The following is a 24,864-nucleotide window of genomic DNA, read 5'->3' as shown; positions in this document are numbered from 1 at the left end:
CTATTGTAATACCAATTATAAATAACGTGAAACCCTTAAATTATTATTAAGCGGATAATCCCTTTTCTGGTTACATGGTTTAACTTTCTCTGGGTTGGTTGTTAATCTCGACCAAATTCCTTTTTCAACGGAAACAAAAGTCATTATTGTTTCGATGTATAAGACTAACAAGTAAGTGAGATGTGACAAATCTAATCATTTTTAGCAGGTACCTACTTTTGGGTCTGTTACTCAGACCCAGACCCTCCGGTCCCATTGTAAATCTTTCTGCGGATTTATCTAGTCAACTGCTATAAATCATCGCCCAAGGAATTTTGTGCTTCCAATGAATTAAAATTGTCGCGATATTAAGCTTATTTTTAATAACAGAAAAAAATTAAAAATACCAAGGTGTTTAAAATAAAAATCTCTATCGATTGGCCGGAGAGTTTTTTCATTTTGAAGTCTTGGTGTCTTAATACGTGTATTATTTAGAAATCGTGTTTATTTAAATAGCTATAATTTATTGAGCACTAGATTTTTTAAAATTTTCTAATGGCCATTTTGTAAATATCATTTCTAAGATACATTGAGTTTTGAAACGATGTTGATATCTTTTCAAATAACTTAATTACAGCCACAATTCTTTTACATTTAAAACGCCATAAGACGAATACGTTTAACCTAGCCTTAAGCAGGACCTAATAATTTATCAGAACTTCCAATATTTTTAATGAGCTAATGTGGGGTTTAAACGGAACAGCCTGTAATATATTTTGTTGGTGATGTAATGAGAAATGAGCAAAAAAACGCGTACTCTTAGCTTTTTAGTTAAAACAATGATATATTTTTCATCAAAAAATTAAATTTAGTAGATGTAATTTCTAGGGAGCTGTAATTATGTTTACAAAATAATTAATTTTTATTTGTTGACCAAGCATAGATTTTTTTTACGTTTTTTTTTGTAATGATTTCTCTACCACGTAGCACACAATTATTGTGCCGTTTTTTGAACACCCTATACAATGCATACTCCCACAAAAATTGAAAGAAATTAGGGGGCTGGTTTCACACAGCCCAAATAACTGGGCAATTTATTATTCATCTGCCGATGTTCCCTTCAGAGGCCATTAGCGGTGAATTTGTGTCGGATCCCTTTCATCCCCCGCAATTGCCCTTATTGTCAAATTATCACGTCGTTTTAGATACAAGAAGGTGTGGGGAAATACCCGGCAAGCCGCCATGCGTGGCACATGACGCTCCGGTATTCAAAGTTCCCGCACCCCCGGCGAACATGAAACTCCACTCCGGTGTCTTCCGGATTTGACCCAAGTGTCCCCATCCCACCATGTTATGCTCGCCGCCAGGCCTGTTCCTTCATATTCCATAGTCGACCAGTTCGTAATACATGATGATGCAGGCCGACGATTGTTCGCTGTAATTGAAAAATTTGCATACTGTGGCGCATAACGCATGACTCCGGTTCGGTCCGGGTGACAACCCGCGTCCGGAATTTATTTTTCGGCATGCTCCGGTGTCTCGCTACAGTGGTGTATCGATATAAGGGGATAAGGCAAATTCTTTAACAATTATTTACACATTTGGACAGTTAAATCTTGAAAATAAATTTCAACTAGAATACAGAGTGAACTAAAAGTAAATAAGTAATTTTTCAAAAAAAAATTTTCGACAGGTCGATTTTATTTTTGTAAATGACGTCATAGTGACATTTATGATATGATTCGTTTTTGAGTTTTGACCTCATTCTTAATTTGTTTAAATGGTTAAATGATTTGTTTAAATCGCCCATTGTATTCTAGATAGCACACATTTTTATTTATAAAAAAATAAAAATAAAACAAAAACAAATTATTATAAAATGTAAAATACTTGAAAAGTAAACATAATAGACTTTATCTTTTTGATCTTCACTTATTCAATAAACGACAATTTTTTATTTTATTTCCTTCATTGTTATGAATGTTGTTGGTGTATTTTTGGAATTTTTTTATATTTACCAAAAGATATAAAAAAAATTTAAACAAAAAAAAAATGTCAATTGTCATTAAAAAAATTAAAAATGATGTTATTTCACAAAGCGAATGACATCAGAAATGTATGGTATGAAAATGTATCATTTAAAAAAATAAAATCGACCTCTACGAGGATTTTTTTTTGAAAAATGATTTATATTAAAAATATGAATTTTGTGTGTTACTTTTGGTTGAGTCTGTATTATGAAGGGTCTCATGGAAACATGGTAGTTAATTTCTTGGGTTTCTACATCTTTTGCAGTTGTATTTCAAGAAGTCATTTCATTTGTACTTGATTATACAATCCATCTTTTCTGAAATAATGTAATTGTTCTGAACTACACCTTTTTTCCAATTGTAAGTATTTCAGAAAGCATCATACCCGTACGTATAATGTATTTCAGATTAATCAATTGTATTTCAGAAAATATAAAATGTATCTCAAAAAGTGTCATTTGCCAATCAGAAAGCATAATTTGTAATTATAAGTAAAAAATTCTGAAATACATTTTTGATGGTTTCTGAAAATAATCTTTTACCTACATTCTGAACTACAATTAGAAAAAATCTACAATTTACAATTGTACAGAATGTATCGGATTAATTTCAGAAACTACTAAATATATCTCAGATTAGTTAATTATATTTTAGGAAAGACGAACTGTATTTACAAATGACTTTCAGAAATACCTTGGAAACATTCTGAACTAACTGGAAACGGTGTAGTGCAAACTTAGGGGAAAATGTAGTATTCTAATTAAATATTACCGTTTGAATCATTATTATTTGACTCTTCAGTTTTATTAATTATGATTATTAGCGTTTTCATTTAATTTATAAACTAATAATTCCTACTCTAATTAAAAATTTAAATGATCACATGGTATAATTAACTGACTAATCTGAAATGCATCTGATACTTTCTGAAAATAATCTGATAAGTAATCTGATTGATGAAGCTTTGAATTTTTGAAATGCCGATTTTAAGGCAAACCTTGAAAAACAATGCTTTAGGTACTTGGAAGATTTTGGATTTGTTTGTTACTTCTGTACAATAAAGATTAAACATTAGTTCTCTCCTAGGACCCAGAGACTGAAGAGAATTTCAAAGAATGGAAACATTTTAGTTTTCCGAGTTTAAAATACTTGTCTCGGTTTTTGTAACAGAATCCAAGGCTGGTGGATTTAAAAAAAAAGGGTAAAATTATCCCAAGAGCTTATTATAGGTCGTTGTGTTGACTTAATTATATGAAAAATTGTGGAAAACGCTTTAGAACGGTCGGCGCCACAATCTAACCACAAAGCAAAAACAATATTATTTTTGACCCATTTCGAAATAACATTGTTTTGAGATCAAAAATGTGTTTAAATGCTCAAAACAATGGAAAAATTACATCCTTCTTAAATTCTTGGCGAAATTACGCGAAAAGAGTGCATTTCTAACAACAAGATAATGTTATTTCAGTTTTATTAATTATAAGAACTCGAAAAAAATATTTAATGCAGATACCTATCTATAGTAAATTTAATTTGTGAGTTCTAATCCGTCTTACTGTCAGAAGCGCAATTATTTCCCGAAATTTTGTGAGTAGGTACTCATGATTTATTGATTTTTTGACTACTTTTATCAAAAACTGAATCTTCAGCTAGCTCAGAGAACTGTTTAAACTTTCGTGCAATTGTAGCACGTCTGGAAGAAAAACGTTTCTTTGACGCTCATAAAAGGTAACAGTATAATTTTTTAATCAGTTTGGAAATTTTTTGCTAAATAATATTACTTTCATGTTAATTAATTACAACAAATGAAAAATATGAACTATTGCAAACATTCTCTCAGGGGTGTCTACCATGAACGTTTAGCAAAAAAGTATAGTTTTATCAAAGTTTAGGGCAGGCTTATACAAAGCAGAAATACAATTTAAGTCACTGTTGAAACTTAATTTCGTATTAGTTTGTGAATCTGAGCAAGTGACTGGTTCATTTTTATCAGGTGCTTTGTTATTTTGTCGGTATTGAATTGCAATAACTTAGTGACCATTTTTTAAACTGGCCCCAAGATATTTATGGATTTTAGATGCACTTTTTTCAGATTTGACAGTTTTTTCTCGAAGTGTTAGATACTTATTTCGGGTTAATTTGCACTTAAACATTCTCACTCTTGTAGAAATGACGTCAAAGTTTCATTAAATTTCATTTTTTGTTCAGTTTTGTTAATGATGGAAATATAATATGTTGCCTCTTTAAAGTTATAGGGATCCAGTGAATGCGAACAGAATAATAAAAAAATTAAAATGAGAGAAATAAAAAAACTGAAAGCGTTAAAACCGTGAAATAAAAAACATACACAAATATAACTGAATAACTGAGAAAACCTTTCGCTTCAAAGTAGCGCGAAATATTAGAAACTCCACTTTGTAATGAGTAATGACAATACATATTTCGAACAAAAACCCTTTAATATTTTGGTTTTTTAAATTTATTTTACTTCAAACTTTTAATTTTTTTATTAAAAATTTATTTTCGCTTTTTTGGTTCTGGTTTAGGTATTAGAATTTCTAAGTATTTTAGTTTAACTACGCTTTTCAAATTTAGTACGGTTTTCATTTTGATTTTATCAATTACAATCATTTTTGGTTTAATGTTTTTTTGGATTAATGTTCGATTAAAAAACTAAGAATACGTGGTCTGAATTTGAGAACCTTAAAAAAATTAAAAAGATGGGCACACAACTCTAGGAAAACTGTACACACTTTAAATTTTGAAATAACAAAAACCCGTATCTTGATCCACAATCTTTCTAATTAAAAATCTTACAACCTTCTCTCTACCAAGGTTATTCACATTTTTTCTCCGATTTCTTACGGTGTATATTTTTCACAATAATTTTCGGATATGCGATTAATGTCTTTTTAGTTTAAGCTTATTCAAAGTTTTCACATTTTTAAATTTTTCTTTTGGAAAGCCAAAAACCAGTAGATTTTTAAGTTTAACTTCAGCTTTAAATTGTCACTTTACAATTATATTTCCCCAATTACCAGTCCATCCAGACATATTTATTTAATTCCTTTCTGGCTCAAAATTGGAGAAAGGTTATCTTTTTACAACTTTTTTTTCACTCTGTTCTTCTTTTGTGTTTTTATTTAACATTTAACAACTTTTTTTAAATAGCTCAAAACGTGATACTGCTAACACCTTTATTGAAATTACCACAAAATAATTTGGTTGGGGTGGCACTAATTAAGAAAACCCATGGTGTATGTCTTAGTACTGTCTTGTAAAATGTGTGCGGTTTATGCGGTTTACAATTTGTTGACTTTCCTCCGGGGAATTGATAAAATTCCTTTTCCAAAAATCTGAAAAAAAAATTTGAAAGATCAACGATTTTGACAAATGAAACTTCTTGTGGAGTTCTGCCTGTGTATTTGTAATTGTCTATGAAATGCGTGTTTATAAGCAGTAAAAGTATCATTACTACGATTTCAATAATTACTATTATCAAATCAAGCTTATGCTGGTGAGCATTAATTAATTTTTATTTTTTAAAAGGGGAACACCCCTTAATGGTGTAGTGAACACACCACTGCATCAATAGCTTACGGTGCACTCTTGGCCGAATTAAGCCAAGCCGAGCTTAATTTTATAATAGAAATTCAGAGTAGCGTATAATGTGTTTATGTTAAGGTGAAATATATAAGTTTTTGTCCGGAAGCAAGAGAGCACCCACACAATCTTACCAAAATTACCTCGATAAAACATTTGGCTTATTAAAAGCATTTCGGTTTTGTTCTTGTTTCAGGTACAAAGTGCTACAATGTAACCCGCAGCAATAAAGCTTCACTATGGATGTTCGATGGTTCGTCTTCTTCACTCACTTCGCTATCGTCCTGCCTTGTTTTTTCCACCTCACTGCTACTTTCAAACAACAAGGTAACATCAACCGCAAATTGAAAACTATCCGTGCACGCCACACTTTATTCAAACCAACCACCGGTTTATTTTCGGCAACTTTCGTCGTCGACCCAGAACCCAACATGCGAAATAATTACCCGTGGGACATTATCCCGAAATTTAAAAAAATAACCCGCCCATTCCTAGCCGGCAATACATTATCGTGCAACAATTTACATTAAAACAGTAAATTTCGGGCCAGTGGATCGATGCGGAAGGGCTTTAACAGTGGCGCCTCGCCAGGAGAAGCAATATTGATAATATCATACTTATTTATAAATTTAGTAATAAGCTATTTTCAATGATCATTTAGCCTGTTTTAAGAAAATGTAAAAAAACTAAGTTTCTCTAAACTTACAAATCATTCTAAACATCTTTACTTAAAGTAACAAGCCGCAGAAGCCACTGTGTTTAGAAAAATCGTTGTATAAACGTGGCAGTTTGGAGGCAGATGGCATTTTTAAAACACAGAATACTACCAAATAAGATGGCATAAAATCCGGCTCGAAGGACCATATTTTGGGTAAAAGCTTGGGGTTAAGTTTAATACTGATTTTATTATAAAAATAATTTGAACAAATATACCTATAAACTAAAACAGTTAATCTAAAACAATCTGAGTCACAACAATAATTGGGCCTTTTGAAATTTAAATCTGTTATTGTTTAGTTATCGCTTGTTAGGACACTGCGCTGATCTTTGCTGATGTTGAGGAAATACCTGCATGGATTACTTAACAATTGGGACAATCTTCATAGAAAATTTTCAAATTTAATTTGAATTTTCGACTTTTTTGTTGTGATTTTTTGTGCTCAAAAAATGCAACAGTAATGTCATTTTCAATCTTCACTGGTGATTGTTTGGTTCAATTCATCCAAAGGAATTTTAATGATTTAAAAAATAATGGAACACAGTAACGTCATTTTCAACTTTAATGAGTAATAATTACATATTTTTGTAGTATTAGAAAGCTTTCTCGATTCTGAAAAATTTCATCATTTGGACAAAATTTATTTTAAAAGTGCTCGTCAAATGCTCTTTTCCTTAGGCATAACTTCTCGATCTGGTTGAACAAAATTTCATTGAATTTGATTTTAAAAATGCTCTCCAGCGTTTGAAAAAACTAAATGATTTCTAACTTTTCTGCCGATTTTAAGGAAATATTAATTTCTCATCCACAAAACAAGTTTTTTTTTCAAAATGATTTGAATTTAGACTTTAATTAGAAAATTTTTGCTGTAGGTATTAAAAAGAAATCTCGCATAATAAGTACAAAGCGATCGAAAAGTCCTTCTATCAAGTTAGCTTAGAAATTAAAGGGCGTATGTCTGCAGAACTCAAGCTAAATGTCAAAGGAAAAATGTCAAAAAAATCAAGCAAATTAAATTATTGCTGGAATCCAGTTTTACCCCATAGACACCATTTACCATTCGGGTGTTATTTGTGTCACGAATTCACGGCATCTAGCAGTTTTCGTTTGAGGTAATTTCAATTTAAATTTTGACAGCAGGCTGAACTAATACACGACACCGGACACACGTTATCAAGTGATACGCCTACTTGATAGAAGGACTTTCTGATCGCTTTGTATAAGTAAGATCAAATTAAAGCAGTTTTTCCCAATTTTCAGTTTGTTTTTTTGTGACTTTTTACTCTATTCTAGCGAATTAATTAATATTTCAAACATGGTAAAAGAGAATTTTTCGTTTTTCTTGAGCACAATTTCGGGAGAAAGATGCGTCCGTCTTATAAAATCTAACAAAATATCAAATAGCATCATTTTCGAGTTTTTAAAACAAACAAGGCCAAAGTAGAATGTTATTTTCGATCTTTCGGCTAGGGAATGTATGCGAAATAATAATAATAAAAATAATATTAAGATGCTCGAAAAGGAAAAGTAACGCAATCTTCAATTTTCATAGATTGTCCTTTTTTGTGAGTAAATTGAATATTATTTTCCTAATAATATGCCCAAGCATTTGAGAATATAAATGATTTTAACATACGAGTAATTGGTTTTTCGCTTTTTTATGGAAATTTTGCAAAAAATTATAATTTATCATACACAAAATAAACTATTAGCGAAACTGCTCAAAATACCATCATATTCGACCTCAATGGCAAATTTTTCGAAGTTATTAACACACAGAAATTTCGCAAAACCAGTGAGTTTTTACTTAAACAAATAATTATCGACGTTCTTCGACACATCTTAAATATTTTAACAAAATTCGCAATAAATGTTTTCCGCTAACAAAACAATTAAACATCAGGCCACTTGACCATCATTTTTGATATAAATTGATCATTTTTACGAAATTTTGGTAAATTTTTACTCAAACTCAAAATAAATTCAATCGTTCTTTTTTAGCCTGTTTTATTAAAATTATGCTAAACAAGTTAGTCTTTGGCTGAAATTCGTGCTAATTTGTTCGAAAAACAGAAGCTGATAATTATTTTCGATCTTCACTGCTCTCCATATTGAGCAAAATTTTGCGAAAGCAGCACCAAGAAAACAACTCATTTTCAACATTAATTGAAGAATTTTCACCGAATTAGAAACAAAATTTTCACAATAGCTCACATGAAATTCACGCTAAACAAGCTAAAGGAATGTTAATTTCGAAAGTTGACCTAATTATTTAATAGATTAAATAGATTTAAATTTTTAAAATAAAGAAGTTTCTGCTCAAAAACAAGCTAAAATTAACAAAAAAACTCCGATATATAATAAATTACTGTGACCTTATTCACTTGTACTTTTTGACCTGTTTCGAGAAAGAAATTTATGCGAAATACGTGAGTTTTATTAAAACGCTCGCAAAAAGAAAAATGAATCTTCAACTTTTATAAATTATTTATAAGTTTGTTTAAGTAAAATTTCTGCATAAAAGTGAATTTTGGCTTAAAAATTAGCTTAAGCATTATTAACTTATTTGTTTTGCGCCTTTTTCTCAAAAAAATTCTTACTCACAAAATGAGCTTATAGCGAAGTTGATCAAAGTACATAATTTTCGACTTTAACCGGAAATTTTTGAAAAATTTCCTAAAATAACTGAGGTTTTAGCTGAAAATAACGTAATTTCAAGGTTTTTAGCCAGTTTTAACAAAGGTTCACGAACAAAATTTCCCCTCACACCAAGGAAGCTGAAAATTATTTTTAACAAAAAACAAAGTCAATTTCGATCTCATTGGGTCATTCTTGACGAAATTTTGTAAAATTGGTGAATTTATTTTTACCCAAAATTAAGATAAAACCAACGAAAAACGAATGTTGGTTCAGTTGTGAAGGGTAGGCAATGGTAACTTCTCCAAAACAACGTCAATTTCGACACAACTTAATTTCTCGCTCAAAACAAGTTAAATATAACTTGCCTTATTTTAGTGAATTTTTGATTAAACATTTGTAAAAGGTAAATTTAGGACCGATTTATAGAACCGTCATTAATTTAATTCGCAATTAAATGTGTTCACGTGACCAAATTGAACCAATTTCATTGGTCTATTCGCGTTAACTTTTAACATCGAATTAAAATTTGATGAAGCTTTCTAAAACCGGCTCTTAATAATTTTAACCTAATTTTTTATCTATGACGTTTATCGCGAATTCTGGAAAATTTTGCAAAAAATATTTATTTCTCATTCATAAAACGGACCTTTTGACGAAATAAATTGAGATTCAAGATATTTTCTACTTAATTGGAAAATAAAGCGCAAAGTATGGTATTTTTTTGCTCTGTTCTAGCATTTGTGCTCGTATTCTTACGTTTGACTAAATAAGAAATTTGAAATATTTGATCTATTATCGATTCATCGCATCAAAAAACACAAAGCTCTGGAACCGCCACTGACTTTGGACTAGCAGAAAGGGGTGAGACGAAACGACTGTATAATTCGGACACGTATCTGCCCGCCGATAAATCGGAATTCTTGCCCTAACGTTTTGATAAAACTTCTCATCCACTTTCACGTACATTTTCGACGATTAATAGTTAAAGTTGGGCGCGCGTTGCATCCATCTTTATTTTCTTCGCCTCGACAAAGACGAATCGTGGGAGATAAAGTGCGTGAGATTATAAAATGGCGAATGCAAATACATCGGGAAGGGTCAGCAAGCTACGAAGGGTCGTTTGCAATTATCGGACCTATATTTGTCTATGTAGAGTTAAGGCGATCAATCAAGGTGTTGGCAATCGGCCTCATCGCGGACAAAACTGATGAGGGGCGATAAAGAGTTGAGTATCTCTTTACACTCAAAGGAAACGAGCGAATCTTAACAACGCCGAATCCCCTGGTACATACACTTTCGTTTTACACAGCTCGAACCAGTTTTACTTGACTTAATTTTAGACAGATTTGCCTAATTTCTCGCATACCTCTCGCACCCAATTTTTAGTACAAATAAGTGATTTAGAAATTAAACAAACTTACCTAATTGTCAAGATCTTGAGCCCCACGTTGTTAAATTTTATCGCAGAGATGTTTTCAGGGTAATAAACAGACGGACTGCACTTTATCGTTCTGAACTACACAATTTAAAATTTTTAAAAAGAGTTATAACTTTACGACTGCAGCGAATATGTTTACGACTTCATTTTACAACTGACCAAATATTACGGCAATTACTTGGCAAAAAGTCCAGCTGTTCATTAGTTTAAAAATACCCCAACAACTAAAAAATGTTGAATTGTGCAAATTTTAAAAGTAGGTTCTCGTAAAATTATATCTGAAATTAAAGGGAATCAAAGCGTTTTAATGTGATTTTTTAATAACTTATGACAACGCCATAAGCAATTTGAATGAAATTTTAAATTATTGACAAAATTTTGCATTCTCTATATTCCAAAACAAAGGTTTTATTAATAAATAAATATGCAGATCAAAACAAGGAATTTTTGAACATTTATCCTGAAAAACATTTGGGAGTTTGATATGAAAACCAGTTTATTTAATAAACTGGTTAATTGTTATTTTTGAATAAAAATTTGAAAAAGCACATCTGGTATTATTGCCTAAAACATCGTTTGATATTATTCGTAATTCTGTACGAAATTTATTTATTACGAAAACAAATTTCAAATTAAATCTTTGCAATTAATTATTTGAAGGATTTTGGTAAAATATCTCTGTACTACAATTATTTAAATTGAACAAATCTCGAAACAAATTAAATAAAATTTATTAAGGAAATAACAAATTTCGTGTAATCCTTATCTCTTAACATGACAGTCCTGAAATTAGTTTTTGGTGAGGTTGTATATTTTATTCGATTAATTCTAATTTCTATGAATTATTGCACCACCATACTTACGGTTTTTAAAATCTTTTATCTTTAGTTTCAAGCACTCTAAAGAGTTACAGCATATTCTAAACTATACTAAACTGATAAACCTACTGGAAGTTGGACAGAAAATAGAAGACAGTACACAGATTTTATATTTTCAAAAACAGAACACAGTGATATATTTAGTATACATATAATACAATAACTCAATAAGATGCAATTTATTTTACATTATGTTTTCTGGATGTCACTTTTATTTTTTTTAAACTAATCATAAACTTTTTGTCTTTGGATTGGTTATTTCGGCTAGGCTAGTTTTTGATTCATTCAATAAGATCCAAGAATAAGATAGTTACAAAAAAACTACACATTTAATATAATCCATGTAGGCATCGTGCGTGGTTTATTTCAGGATTTTTCAACCTAGGACTATTTTGTTCGTACCTTCCTATATATTTTGTTGTTAAGAGATGTAAAAGAGCCCAAAAAATCATACTGAAGTAACTGAAGTAAGAAACTGCTGCAAACTCACAAACACGAGTTTATGAAAAGGGATATTGTGATTTGTTTTTAAAGTTTAACTTTTGTACCTCAAGTACCTATGCACTTAACAAATATGTTCTAAGAACACTGTTTCAAAAAGTGTATGTGAGAAATATCCACAAAATAGTATCCGCTATTTTCATCAACAAAGCATTAACAGAAAGTAAAACATGTTATTAGTTCAAAAAACTGTTATTTGAACCAAAAAAATTGAAATAAACAAGAAAATTTTTAAATACGAACTAAATTATGATTAATTCGAAAAAAAAAGTCTTTTAGTCTAGTTTGGTACGAAATAACATTATTATTATTATTATTAATGGGGAGTTCAACTCAAGTTCAACTTCTGGTCCAAAATTCTCTTACTTTGGCAATAAAAGTTTGGCAGACACTAAGATTAAGAGTAAGCGATGAAACAATTTCAACCGGATTAAAAAAGGTACATGTAAAGTGTCGCCGACCTACAAACAAAGTACATTACAATTAGCAGAAGAACGACTCAATTTGTGTCGTCAAAATTTGGATCGTGATTGGAAAAATGTAATTTTCACAGACGGAAAAACATTTTGTTCAAGCAGCGATGCCCCTATTTCATTGTGGAGGCTAGCTAGCACCAGATACGCAGCGGATCATGTTGTTCCAACTTTTTGAAGTGGGTACATATCTGTGGAATTTTATTTTTCGTTTGTCTCTCTTTTTAGTATTGTCTCTATTTTTTCCAGTTTTTTTTGTTCTGTGTTCGGTTTCCCAGTTGTGTAGTTTTTTTTCCAAACTTCAGTATCTATTATTTTTAAGGTCGCTATCATTTAGTAGTGATTTGAATCTTAAAATTTTTCAGTTATGTATTTTGTCAATACTTGAGCATTGTTTCTTCTAAAATTTTTCCATTAAGCATTGATGTTTATTTATAGCTAATATCTAAATAAAAGTTATTCAACACATTCTTTTCCTAGTCTTCTCTTCTGACAGAATATTGATCTTGTCTTTGTTTATAATATTTCCGTTGATGATTCATATGGTAAATTTTCTTTTACTCTTTTGATTTTACACTATAATTATTAAAATCTTTCTCTAGTAGCATTCATAGCTCACACTGAAGGGGCGTATCCAGCTCTAAACAAAAAGTGGGGCAGTTTTCAAAATTTAATATCTTAACGACATAAACACAATCTGAATTAAAAATTGTTTGAGCCCTTTTGCACGAGATATGGATCTTCAAAGTTAGATTTTTAGTTTCAGTCTATGGCACTTCACAGCAAATTTTTTAAAGTTATTTAGCGGTTACGACAAATCTTAACATCATTACAGATATCTGTTAAATAATCACCATTTCTCCTCTTGTGTTATTCCAGACATTTAATAAACTCGCAAATTAGACATTAGATTAAACTTGACATTTTACATCTTTTCACCTCAATTTTTTTTCCAAAAGTTGATAGTTTCGGAGATAACTCAATTTTTCTGAAAAATGCACATAAAATCTCTTGGATGCCAACGTATAGTGTGCAATGTAAAACAATATATTCTGACATGATAACATCAGACTGACGTATTTTGTACGTCACGTTTTGATTTTGTTATGAAAATGAATTTTTCATGTAAAATGCATACAAATCTCATCGAGATATAAATTTTAATTTTGATAAGAAATCACTAAATAAAAAAGAAAAAAACGACAGCAATACCAGAGAAAATATGTAAGAAACAATTATAAAAGCTTTTGGTAGAATCATGCTACATTAAAAGCGGAGGATTTTTAAAAAGAATTGACGAATGTTTTATTACTTTATTGATTAAGAAAGCCGTCATTTTAAACAGTTTGGTAACTACAAGTAATATGTTATCGCTATTGCTTTGTTATACCTCAGTTTTTTATTTCTTATTTTTCCATTGTAAATTTATGTCTCGATGAGATTTTACGCGAAAAATTCATTTTTACAATAAAATTAAAACGTGACGTACTATAAATGCCATTATGACATTAGTAGGCCAAAATGTATTGTTTTTCATAACACGCTACATTAGTATCCAAGAGATTTTGTGTGCATTTTTCAGAAAAATCAAATTATCTCCCTAACTATCAACTTTTGGAAAAAAAACTAAAGAGGTAAAAAAGATGTAAAATGAGACGCTGATTGATAATTAGTAATAAAATACAAAGGGTGCTATTTAAAAAAATCATGTTATGGTTCTTCAAAGTTTACCAAAATGAATGCGTTATAGCAAGGTGATGCTACAATACAAATGTATGGTCTTGTCACCAAAAGATACCTCAGACATTTGTTTACCTACGGACAAAGTCCCAACCTGATATCCCAAAAACCAAGCGCACTGCAATTTTTTAATAATGTGCCTGCAAACGCACTAAATTGTAGAAAAAATTTAATAATTTCTGAACAGTTAAAGTAAATTGCAAAAATAAAACTGTTTTATAAAGTCTAAAAATGTGTAAATATTAATATATACAAATATACAGGGATTGCCATTAAAAAAAACTGTTAAAGGCTGCACTGAAAAAATGAAGAGGAAAATAATTGTAGGACGTACACTTTGACTTCCCATTTGCAGTGCAATTTGATTTATTTCGATATCTTTGACAGTGTGGGAACAATCGAGCACGCCCATATCAATGACCCACCCTGTATTTTTTATTTTATATATTTTTAAAGATAGCCCACCCTAGATACGCCCTTAGCTCACAGCAAAATATCATTGCTTTTAGCAATCTGACACTTTTAAACAATTTTTAAGAAATGCTAGCGTCAAAAATACTTTCTAGGATTTGCTAGTCATATACCTATACTAGTATTTACTAAATTCTTATTAATACCACTGTAAGCAATTGCTAATAATAACAAGTAAACTTATTGTATTACTGCTCAATTGGTGAAAATTAGTCACATTTTGTTAATTTTGGATTGGCAAGAATTTGAAATTATGTAAACGGGCTAACACCTATAAATTTGTGACGCATTCTTGCCAAAATTTTTATTGAACAAAAGAAAAAGTGCATCTAAGAAAATCTATAGCATTTGCGATTGCAGTCTTTAATTTGCATTCATAATTTCAGTGCTAGTTCGTTTTATGAGCCATTTTGAGCAAATCTTTGTCCTATATTTAAAAACCGCTCGCTAATTAAGTTATTCGATCGTTTGGACTTTAATTATAGGAAGTGGTTTATGTACTGTGCATGATTACTGTACATACAGTGGAAAACTATTTGCGTTGTAGGCATTTTGTGCTGCATACTATTATCGTTAAGTAGGCAAACAGTGACGACCGTAAATAACAATTATTTCGATTAACAATTTTTCCCAAATTAGGGAACTTTTCTGAGTATAAAATTATTGTTGACTTTTTGGTCGCGTGAGATCGTAGGCTACTATTGGGAGAACAGGAATTTTTGCATGCCTGCAGTTCCCTCGTGTGCAATATCGGATTGTCACATTTGCATTTTTGATCGTGTGTCGCAATTATAGCGGTTGATGTAAATCGCGGCATAAAACAATTTAAAAAGAATGATGGGCCATCAAGTTTGCATCACGCGTCAGATTGGAAAAATCCCAAAAAACTTGAACCACTGATCGCGAAATGATAATCCGGCGCGAGTTTTTGTTTAATTACAAACGCCTAAATAATTCAATTACGATTAATTTCGGGCGCCGCTAAATATGATACGGACCGTGTAAATTCATCAAAACTGCTAATCTTTGCCTCGCCTGTTCCCATATTCGTCGGTTTCAGTTTTAAATCTGACCCCTCTAGCCGGTCATGCATCTGCATTATCTACATTAGCGCGCTGTCTGTGTGTTTTCAGGGGGCTGCTATTTCCCGGAGCGATGGGAGGGGACGTGGTTCCAGTCGGGGGTCCGTCAGCCCATCATCATAGAAGGGCCACGACTCAGCAGTAAAGGACGATGTCTGGGATCGGAGGGCGACAAGTTCTTGGTCGTGGATGAGTAAGTGAGCTTTTTATCCCGGAATTATCGGGGTCCGGACCCGGAATCGGGTCACTTCGTCGCAATTAAATCCGCCCATTTTGTGACGCCTCAAAAACAGGCTGTCCCGTGTGAACCCTACATTAGATGCAATGTGAATCCCAATAATAATATTCACCTAAAAAGTTGTACACAACCATAATCCGTTAGGTCATTTTGAATGAAAGTATTTTTTAGATGGAGGGGTGTTTTTTATTGTGTTTGAGTTATTCCAAGGGAGTTTCCTTTAGCTTTCCCTATACATAATAAAGTTTAGCTGTTTTTTAGATTTGTGCCTTTCTTTTCAAAATTTTGTATTTTGAAATTTGAAGTTGATTTGAAAGAGTTTTTTTTCTTCAAATTTTGAAAAAAGTTAACAAACCCCACATTTTCAGCATTTGGAAGGTTACGTGTTCTTGTTTCTTGCTGAATTAGGTAACCATTTCCTATACCCAGTTTAGTTTATTTTAGTTTTCTAGTTACTTTGGTTGTTTTGCATTGCGGGAAAATCTTCAAAAATGTGAGATATTTTGGAAGAAAATTTTGTGTGTTGGTACAATTGATACTGATGTGTATAGTAGGTTTACCTCAAATTTTCAAATAACAGAAATTAACTGAAATGTTTTGGAAAAATTTTATTTTGCATTATTAATTGACTCCACTTTTTTATTTTTAATCTAAGGTATACAATTATTAATAATGCCCTTTTGAAATGCTGCTAGCTTAAAATTTCGATTTATAAAAATGTTATGTTGAACTGCATTTGAAAAAGGGTACAAAAGTTACTTAGGTATAACTCCTCTGAATTCTAATTTAGTAAAATCAAAAATAAAAAAATGTAGTTTGAAAAACTATCAGATTTTAGGAATGGCATTTTAGCTAAAAGGAGACCACATAACTAAAACCAAACTTTGTTAAAAAGTTCGCACTGAAACTATGTCAAAAACTTGAAAATTTCATTTCTTAGCCGGTTTAAAGAAAGCTCTGTTAAAATTTGATACGTTGTTAAAAGTTAACAACACGCATGGACCAATCAGTTTGTTCAATTTGATCAGTTAATCAAGCATTTAATTGCAGATTAACTTAATGACGCTTCTATAAACCGACCCTTAGTGTGACAAAAAAATAATTTCAGTGTCGACTTATCAATGTTATTAAAGCTATGAGCTTGTTTATAAAAGCTCAATGAAATTTAATGCACTGTTAATAGTTAATTTCGTAAATGAGAGCATCGAATTGATTTAACTTGGTCACGTGATCAGTCAATCATCACGCATTTAATTACAGATTAAATTAATGACGTTTTTATAAATCTACTTTACTTTTATTTAAGGTGATTTCTGGTTTTATTTGAATTATTACGTTGTTTCTATCGGATTTAAGTTTTTTTTTCGATATCATTTACACTTTTAATGTTTTGTTATTTACATTTTTCTCTTTAAAAATTGATAACTTTAATAACTTCAGATATTATTATAATTATTATTTTACGAGTAAATTCGTATTTGACAGTTTAAAAGAGAAAGCGTAGACCTTTCCTTTGACATTTTCAAATTTCGAAAAAAAAGTTAGTGCCTATTTTTACAAGGTTACGTATGGAGAACTACGAATGCCTAATTTTTTTTCTTTAATTTTTTAATTTCTGGCATGACCTGACCTAACCTGACCTGAAATAATATTTTCTAAACCTGTATATTATAGTTTTTAAGTTATTCTTATGGTTTTGTATTGCCAGAAAATTACTAGTACGCATAGTTATTTTAAAAAAAATTGTATCTTTCAAGATGTGAGATATTTTAGAATCAAATTTTGCATGTTGCTAGAACTGATAGGTACAGATGTTTTTACGATAATATCTAAATTTTTTAAATTGAAAATAAATTTAAGTATTTAGTAAAAAATTGAATTTGATATCACGAAATAAATTTTTTGGCGTAGTTGTGCGCTAAAACTTTTAGTTTCGAAACACCTTAGTCAAAAAAAATAGTTTTTGGTTACGTTATTACTTATTTGACAAAAAAATTGCAACGAACTTTAGGATTTTGTTTTACAAAGGCCTTAATATAGTTTACGGTATACAAAGTTACTCATATAGTAAACCTACCGAGTAAAAGTCAAAATTGAAAAAATTTTAGTTTGAAAATTCTCATATTTTAGGAGTGACGTTTGAGCTTATACATATAGAAAATAGACCACGTAACTATTTACTATCTAAAATTCATTCAGAACTATGTAAAAAAATTCAAAATCTTAACTTTTAGTGGAAAATTTTTAAAATTTCTATCTTCCACGATGTAAGATATTTTGGAATGAAATTTTCCGTGTTGTGATGGAACTGATAGATACAGTAGCTCCAAATTTTCAAAAAAGAATAAACTACAATGTTTGAAAATAATCAGGTTTGATATGCAATAACGAAATTTTTCGGCTTGATCATTTTTTTTTCTTTCAAAACTATAAGATATAAAATTAATATAACAATGTCCTTTTGGAACATTATTTATTAGCTCTACAATTAAACTCAAAAACGTAAAACTCGAAATGTGGAATTCTAGACTCCAGTTTTGAAATGCTATTATTTACTGCGCACTTATTATTTTTACTGTGCATTTATCATTTTTATTAAAAAAAATACTATTTAGTTTGTACCCAAATAAAAATGGGGGCACTTCTTTGGAAAAATTGAGTTACGGGTACGTGAATTTCTCCAAACATAATTTTAAAAATTCGGATTTTGTTGTTTTTTTTTCGAAATTTTAAACACTTTAAGAAAGATTTATTAAGCTTTCTCTTTCAAATATCCAAATACGATCTCAAAATATTTTAAAATGAAAAAGTTATCGATTTTTGGAAGAGAAAGTGTATTAAAATAACAAAGTTAACACCGACGTCTTGAAAGTATTTTTAGTGAGTTAGACCTAACGGATTTTGGCTGTTTTAACATTTTCAAAGAATATTTTTACTGGAATTCACATTGCTTCAAACGAGAGGGGCTTAGACGGAATATTTTGTATAATCCGGCCCTGCGTGGACAATAAAGATATTACGCAGGTGAATTTTTTAGATAAATGAGGGATAAAAAGAAGTGGCCCGGACTAATATTATGACATTATTAAAAATGTGTTTTGTTGCAGCAAAAGGGCGTGCTACCGTTGCGTCGTGATTCACGAAAAACACGCAAACGTTCTGCAATACAAAGAAAGTAAGTGCGCCCTATATTACAGTATGTGCTACTATACACACTGCACTTTGATTAATGCATTCGCTAGTGCATTACTCACGTCACTTATCATTCTACAAAGTTATCATTTAACAGTGCACAACTTTATTACATTAATTTTATCAAGGCTGGCGTTTTTTCCACTCGTCTGCTTGTTTAACAACGAGACATCTTGTTAAACACAACACAAAAATATCGTCTATATGGTCTCACTTTCTTGACACCATTATTTATAACCAAAAAACTAAACGTCTTCACAGTCTACATGTTTGTCGTTTGAATAGTCATATAAATAGAAATATCTTACTCCTGCTCTCATATATCATTCTTAATGATATGTTTTGAAACGCCTTTCATAACTTGAAATATTAAGAATCCTATCTTCCTTATAAACCCCCACAAGATTGCTTATTTTAAAGTTACACGATAAATCAAAACTTCTTGTTCCAAAAATGCTGAATACGCCAGACTTACACAATAATATTTTCGGTAGTTCCACCCTGTATAAATCTGCATCTAATTCCAAAATAATAACAATGCATTTCCTCCTGACATTTTATCTTATCGTGGAATCTTAGTTTCACATACACTTGTACTCGTATTTATCGTTTAATTTCCCAGCTGCACCTTGAAAATACACCTCGAAGAGGTTTATCCTTAGAAAAATAAGAGTTCAAGTTTCAAATGGACAACTATCACAGGTCTGCTACCAAAAAAACACAATAAAAGATTTCTGTTCTGTTTTTACAACGTATACCTACAGTTTTTTTTATTTGAACCAAAAATTCTGTAATCCTGGTTTAAAAAATCCGTTTCTACTAACATATTTTTCTAATATACCTAAAATTCTTTTAATAAATAAATAGAAGCAACACATATGAAAAAAGGAGTATAATCGCCAAACGAAGTGAACACTGAACATAATAGGATGTATGTAAAATGTAATAAAAAGGTAATGCTCAGCGTTTATTTGAATTTATTTGCAATTTCTTTGTTTTTTTACGTTTTTAAATATGTACAGAATAAAAATAATAAAAGAGAAATAAATAATCACAAAAGTTCACTTTTTGTCTGTTGCCGTAAATTTAACAGTTGATTCTATTACTGTTGGAAAGTAGAATTTAAATCTGATGTCCAAAATTGGCCATTAGCTCCAGTTTCTATTTTTGAGCTTATGAAAATTCAAAAAGTGCTTATATGAGTTACCTCTATCTCAAAAACTAGAGCTGGTAGAAAAAATATCAACAAACAGTTACTCAACAACAGCAAAAAAATCAAGACAACAGAGAGTAAAATGACTTAAAAAACCTGTGTGCATTTTTCTAAATAAGTGTTAATGAGTTACCTATATCTCGAAAACTTGAGCTGATAGAAAAAATCTATCTGCATTTTTGAAACCAACATTCAACAACTATTTAACAACAGCAAAAAAATCTGAGGCAACAGATATACTGTAAACTAGTGATAATTTTTTAGGTGTTCCATAAGTATACCATCTCCATTTTTTATGACAAATAATATAGATGTTGCTTTTGGTGTAAAAGCATATTTTAAATATATAAATATATAAAATTATTTCGTAAAAAAAGTGTAATCTTCCTTAATACAACCTTTTAAATTATTAATTAAAATAAAATGTTCCATGTCCAGAGCATATAGATATAGAGTAGAATTAAATTTGCAAAGTGAAATGAAATTAATACTTGTTTTTATAAAACTTTTTTAATATTAGAAAACTTTTCTATTACACCTTAGTTTTAGAGGTCACTTAGTTTTTTTAATTCTAAATACATTATAATCTCCACCATTTAACTTACAATTATACCACACTACAATTATTGCAATCCCCTGAAAATATTTTTTGACAAAAAAAAAACTTTTTTTTGAATTTGTATATCAAATGATAATTTTAACTCAACCACATTTTTGAGAAAAAATCGTTTTTCAAGTTTTCTGACATGTTTTGCACTTTACAACAAATTATCCATTTAGAACTACCTCGGATTTCAGGATATGTTTGGTACTAGAGGTAACATAATTTTTTATCTTGTTGTTGTTTCCACCGTTTTCATAAACCATTGAAGTAAATAAAAAATTAGTTGTATTATTTGTTTTTTGGATTTGTGCCAAAAAACAAACTTTTCTCTTTTGTCTGTACAGGGTGATTCACAAAAGACTTTGACTAGCTTCAAATGAAACCAGTTATAATTTTTTTATTAAGAATAGGTTTTTTCGAGAATTACCAAAAAAATCGATAATTTAGATACAAGAACTACTTGATTTCTTATTTTGAGCAGAACAAACCACACTCACATTTGTTGTAAAAAAACTCGTGCATTACTTGTTACCCTCACTATTTCAGACCACTATTATGCACAAAATTTGAATTTACTTTATTATCTTGTGTCTTTATCTTGGACCTTATTCAACAAAAATCTTTAAATAAATAATTGCGGTGTTCATTAAGTATTATACTTTTTGAAACAGTCTGCAAAGCAATAATTGGACTTTGAAAGTACATTGCAACAAATAAGCAAGATTGAATTTCTATGCTTTTAAAAAAATGCAGTATGCAAAATTGTCTAAATACATTTAATAATTACATTAAAGCCCAGGTTAAATTATTCCTTTAAACGAGACACTATAAGGAGTGTTTAGCAAAAATTTAAAGGTAGATAAAGATTCGCAAAACAAATTGATTAAGCAAAATTTATGTAAATCAGAAATGCATAATTTTCTCAAAAAATCATTCTGAAATTAATGTCTCAAATTTTGAGAACTGCTGAATTAAAATTATAAAAATTTGCATAAATTTTAATATTATTCACAAAACAGGGGTAAATTAACTTATTGGTGCACTAGGTTATTCTTCTATTTCAATTTGTGTTTTGTTGTTAAATTTTCGATAAAAATAAAACAATTTTTTTGCCAGGATCGGAATTGGAACCTCTAACACAAATGAACATGTTAGCTACAATTTAAAAAAAATCTTAAAATCCCATGCGCCACCATCTTCTTTTTGTTTAATAAAAAAAATAAGTGCTAATAAACTACACAGTGGCTCTCAACAGGTGGGTTAATAAAAATTTCTGATAAAAGTTCACACTTTTTAAGAAAATGATATAACGGTTTTTAACTCGTCTGATTATGACAAATTCTCATACGAAATATTGCTAAGCCATTCCCTAATACCCTATATGTTTTGGTTCGTTTTTTAAGAATCTAAATTCTGCAATTTTTTTCTAAAGAAATCCTCTGTGAAACATTGTTCTAAAAATTAAAACAACCTTATTATCTGGTACTTTTCCCTCACCTATTTTTTTCTGAACAGAAAAATTTAAACAAAAATGCTTAGTTCACATCAACTCAAAGTTTGACTTACACATGGTATAAATTAAAATGTATTCAATATTAGCTGGATTAAGGTAGTTTCTTTTTGCTTCTGGATTAGTCTTTATTTAATTGAGAAAGTAAAATGTTAAAGCACTGTATTCATCTTATGAAATAAAGTCCATTGTACTTTATCCGTATTTTCCGCACTTATTTCTCGCCCACAATACAAAACAACGTCTTTTCTTTCGAACAAAACTTTGGGTATTTCTTTAGATTTTACATCACTTGCATCAAATTTTCGCAAGAGAAGCACTTGAAAACACGAATGCAACATTTTAATCTTCACACATTCCAAACATCGTATTAAACAACACTCCAAACTCTTCTCAAATATGTATTGTCCTTACTCCGACTTATTGTTACCCTCCTAGCAATTCCCCGCTTTGTTCTTTTAGTCATGCTGTACTCGAAACATTTTACTGGTCAAACAGTAAACAATAAAGGCGGATGCGCCAGCCTTGCACGCAACTCGCTCCATCAGAAATTCCGCCGAAAATATGATTAGAAATAATTGAAACAGAACAAAAGAGTTTTTATCAGCAAAATCCATTTGTCAGCCATTAAAAGCCAATCATACACACGGGGAAAATTTCGTCGGAGACTAATTTATGATAATTCGGCCGTGCGTCACGCAATCCGTTTTTCTGTTCCAGCGTTCTGCCACAGTCGAGATTCCCTTCCGACGCTGTGCAGCCTAATAACAGGGGACGCGTTGCTCTTTTCCATGTTCAGAGAGAATGCAGCCCCTGTGCCTTGTCCGTTCCGAGGGCCCTTCACTTTCACCTACAACCGGGGCCACGGCGAGTGCCGCACTCCCGTGTCCAGCATCGATACTTGCACCGAAGACAGCAGGCTTTTGCTGAGCTACCAGGCGTGTCCTGATGTATACGGCTCGGAAAGCACCGGTAAGTTATTTTATCGTGACGATCAGATAAAGTCCTGCATAAAATTTGAATTTGAGCTATAACAGGATATTCCCTGACATTTATTAAATTGGTCGGGGATTCGATATTTGAATATTTTATTTAAATAAAGCGATTGCTTCGTACTGGATCTTCCTGGTGTTGAATGAATCAAAAACTCGTAAAAACACCAAAATTTATTTTTAGTACACACGACTGTGGTTCGGCCACAAGGTGGTTAAGAATAAAACTAAATACTAAATATCTAAAATATAAACTAAAAACTTGAAAATTCCGAGGTCAAATCATAATTTTTTTAACGATTACCTATCTGGTCAGCTGGAATCAGTATTATTTTAATATTATTTGTTGCATATATATATACAAATTTAGAAGTAACCCACTATTAACTTACCCTGTACAGGATGTTGCATTTTGGATATCCGAATAGGGGATCTCGGAAACTAATAGATTTAAAGAAAAACTAGTGACACATTCTAGGGTCCATTTTTTGAGAAAATATTTTTAGTCAAAACTGCATCCCGATATCGTCTTTTATTTTCGACTTGTCAACAAAAGTTATTATAAAAGATACACATTTGAAACAAAGACATTATAAGGTACTTTTACGGAAAATTTAATAATGTTATCAGCGATTTTTTTTACCTTTCGTTTAGCTGTAATAAAATAAAGTTTTATTTTTTTTTAATAGGAATCATAGTTGGCTATGACATTTTCGAGAAGCTTGTTTTTTTCTGAATTGAAAACAATATAAATACAGTTGATATTTTTATACACTTTTGATAAAAAATGTATATAAAATATTTGAAAATAGTTGGCCATGGAAAAATTATTTCATGTAAAAGGTGTGAATAATCTGGAAATTTTGTGAACGGTTATTTAAGTAAGAAATGTGAAATTATAAAAATTAACTATGTTAAAATTATTTTAAATTGAACAAATACGTATACAATGAACTGAAAAATTTAAATCTAGTGTTGCCAACTGGCTCAGTATTTTTGCGAACGCTTCGAATACGGTTGAGGATACAAAAAAAGTGTAAAGAACAAAGTTGTAGAGAATTAAATTTTCTACAATAAAGTCCGCGACACCATATTTCTAACTGCACCGGTTTAGGTATAAATTAATTAGCTTTCCAATACTTGACCACCGGCAAAATGAAGCAAATCCATCACTTGAGCGTCTCTGACAGTTTGTGCAATCAGATTTTTTTGTATGCCGTCGATAAGACCCAAAACACATGCGATGTTACCGTTTGACCCTGCGGAAGCAGCCCCAATACACAATTTCAAAATCTAAAAAAGTGCTTCTTTTAGGCGAAGTCTTGGAATAAGCTACCCTCAGCAAACTTTTCCCGATTTTTGGCCAAACTGCACTTAGTACCTCAAGTTCTCACATTAACAGGAACAATAATCGAAACGTGAATTCTACGTTAAATTAAAGGCAATAAAATAAGCTTTCAAAAGATATATAATTTGGCCTATTATAATCTACTTTAAAGGTCTTTTTGAACCTCTGAGCATAAAACGGGCAAAACTTTTTTCCAACCATATAGTTTACGATA

At 30.7% G+C, this 24,864-nt stretch overlaps 1 protein-coding gene across 3 annotated transcripts in view; it reads left to right on the top strand.

Annotated features, from left to right (window-relative positions):
• The window catches only part of LOC655640 (uncharacterized), a 145,874-nt gene that overhangs the window by 99,518 nt on the left and 21,492 nt on the right, over positions 1–24,864 (top strand). For all 3 annotated transcript variants that reach the window (XM_008201460.3, XM_015983760.2, XM_008201459.3), the window contains 4 exons: positions 5,809–5,939; positions 15,605–15,746; positions 18,899–18,966; positions 23,031–23,282. In XM_008201460.3, the coding sequence (XP_008199682.1) occupies positions 5,852–5,939; positions 15,605–15,746; positions 18,899–18,966; positions 23,031–23,282 (550 nt within the window). In that variant the 5' untranslated portion in view covers positions 5,809–5,851. The remainder of the gene's footprint in view (positions 1–5,808; positions 5,940–15,604; positions 15,747–18,898; positions 18,967–23,030; positions 23,283–24,864) is intronic.

This window comes from Tribolium castaneum, chromosome 2 (assembly GCF_031307605.1).
Source record: "Tribolium castaneum strain GA2 chromosome 2, icTriCast1.1, whole genome shotgun sequence".
NCBI classification, from domain to species: Eukaryota; Metazoa; Arthropoda; class Insecta; order Coleoptera; family Tenebrionidae; genus Tribolium; species Tribolium castaneum.
The sequence above is the reverse complement of the archived record's forward strand: the minus strand, read 5'-3'. Positions and strand labels throughout refer to the sequence as shown.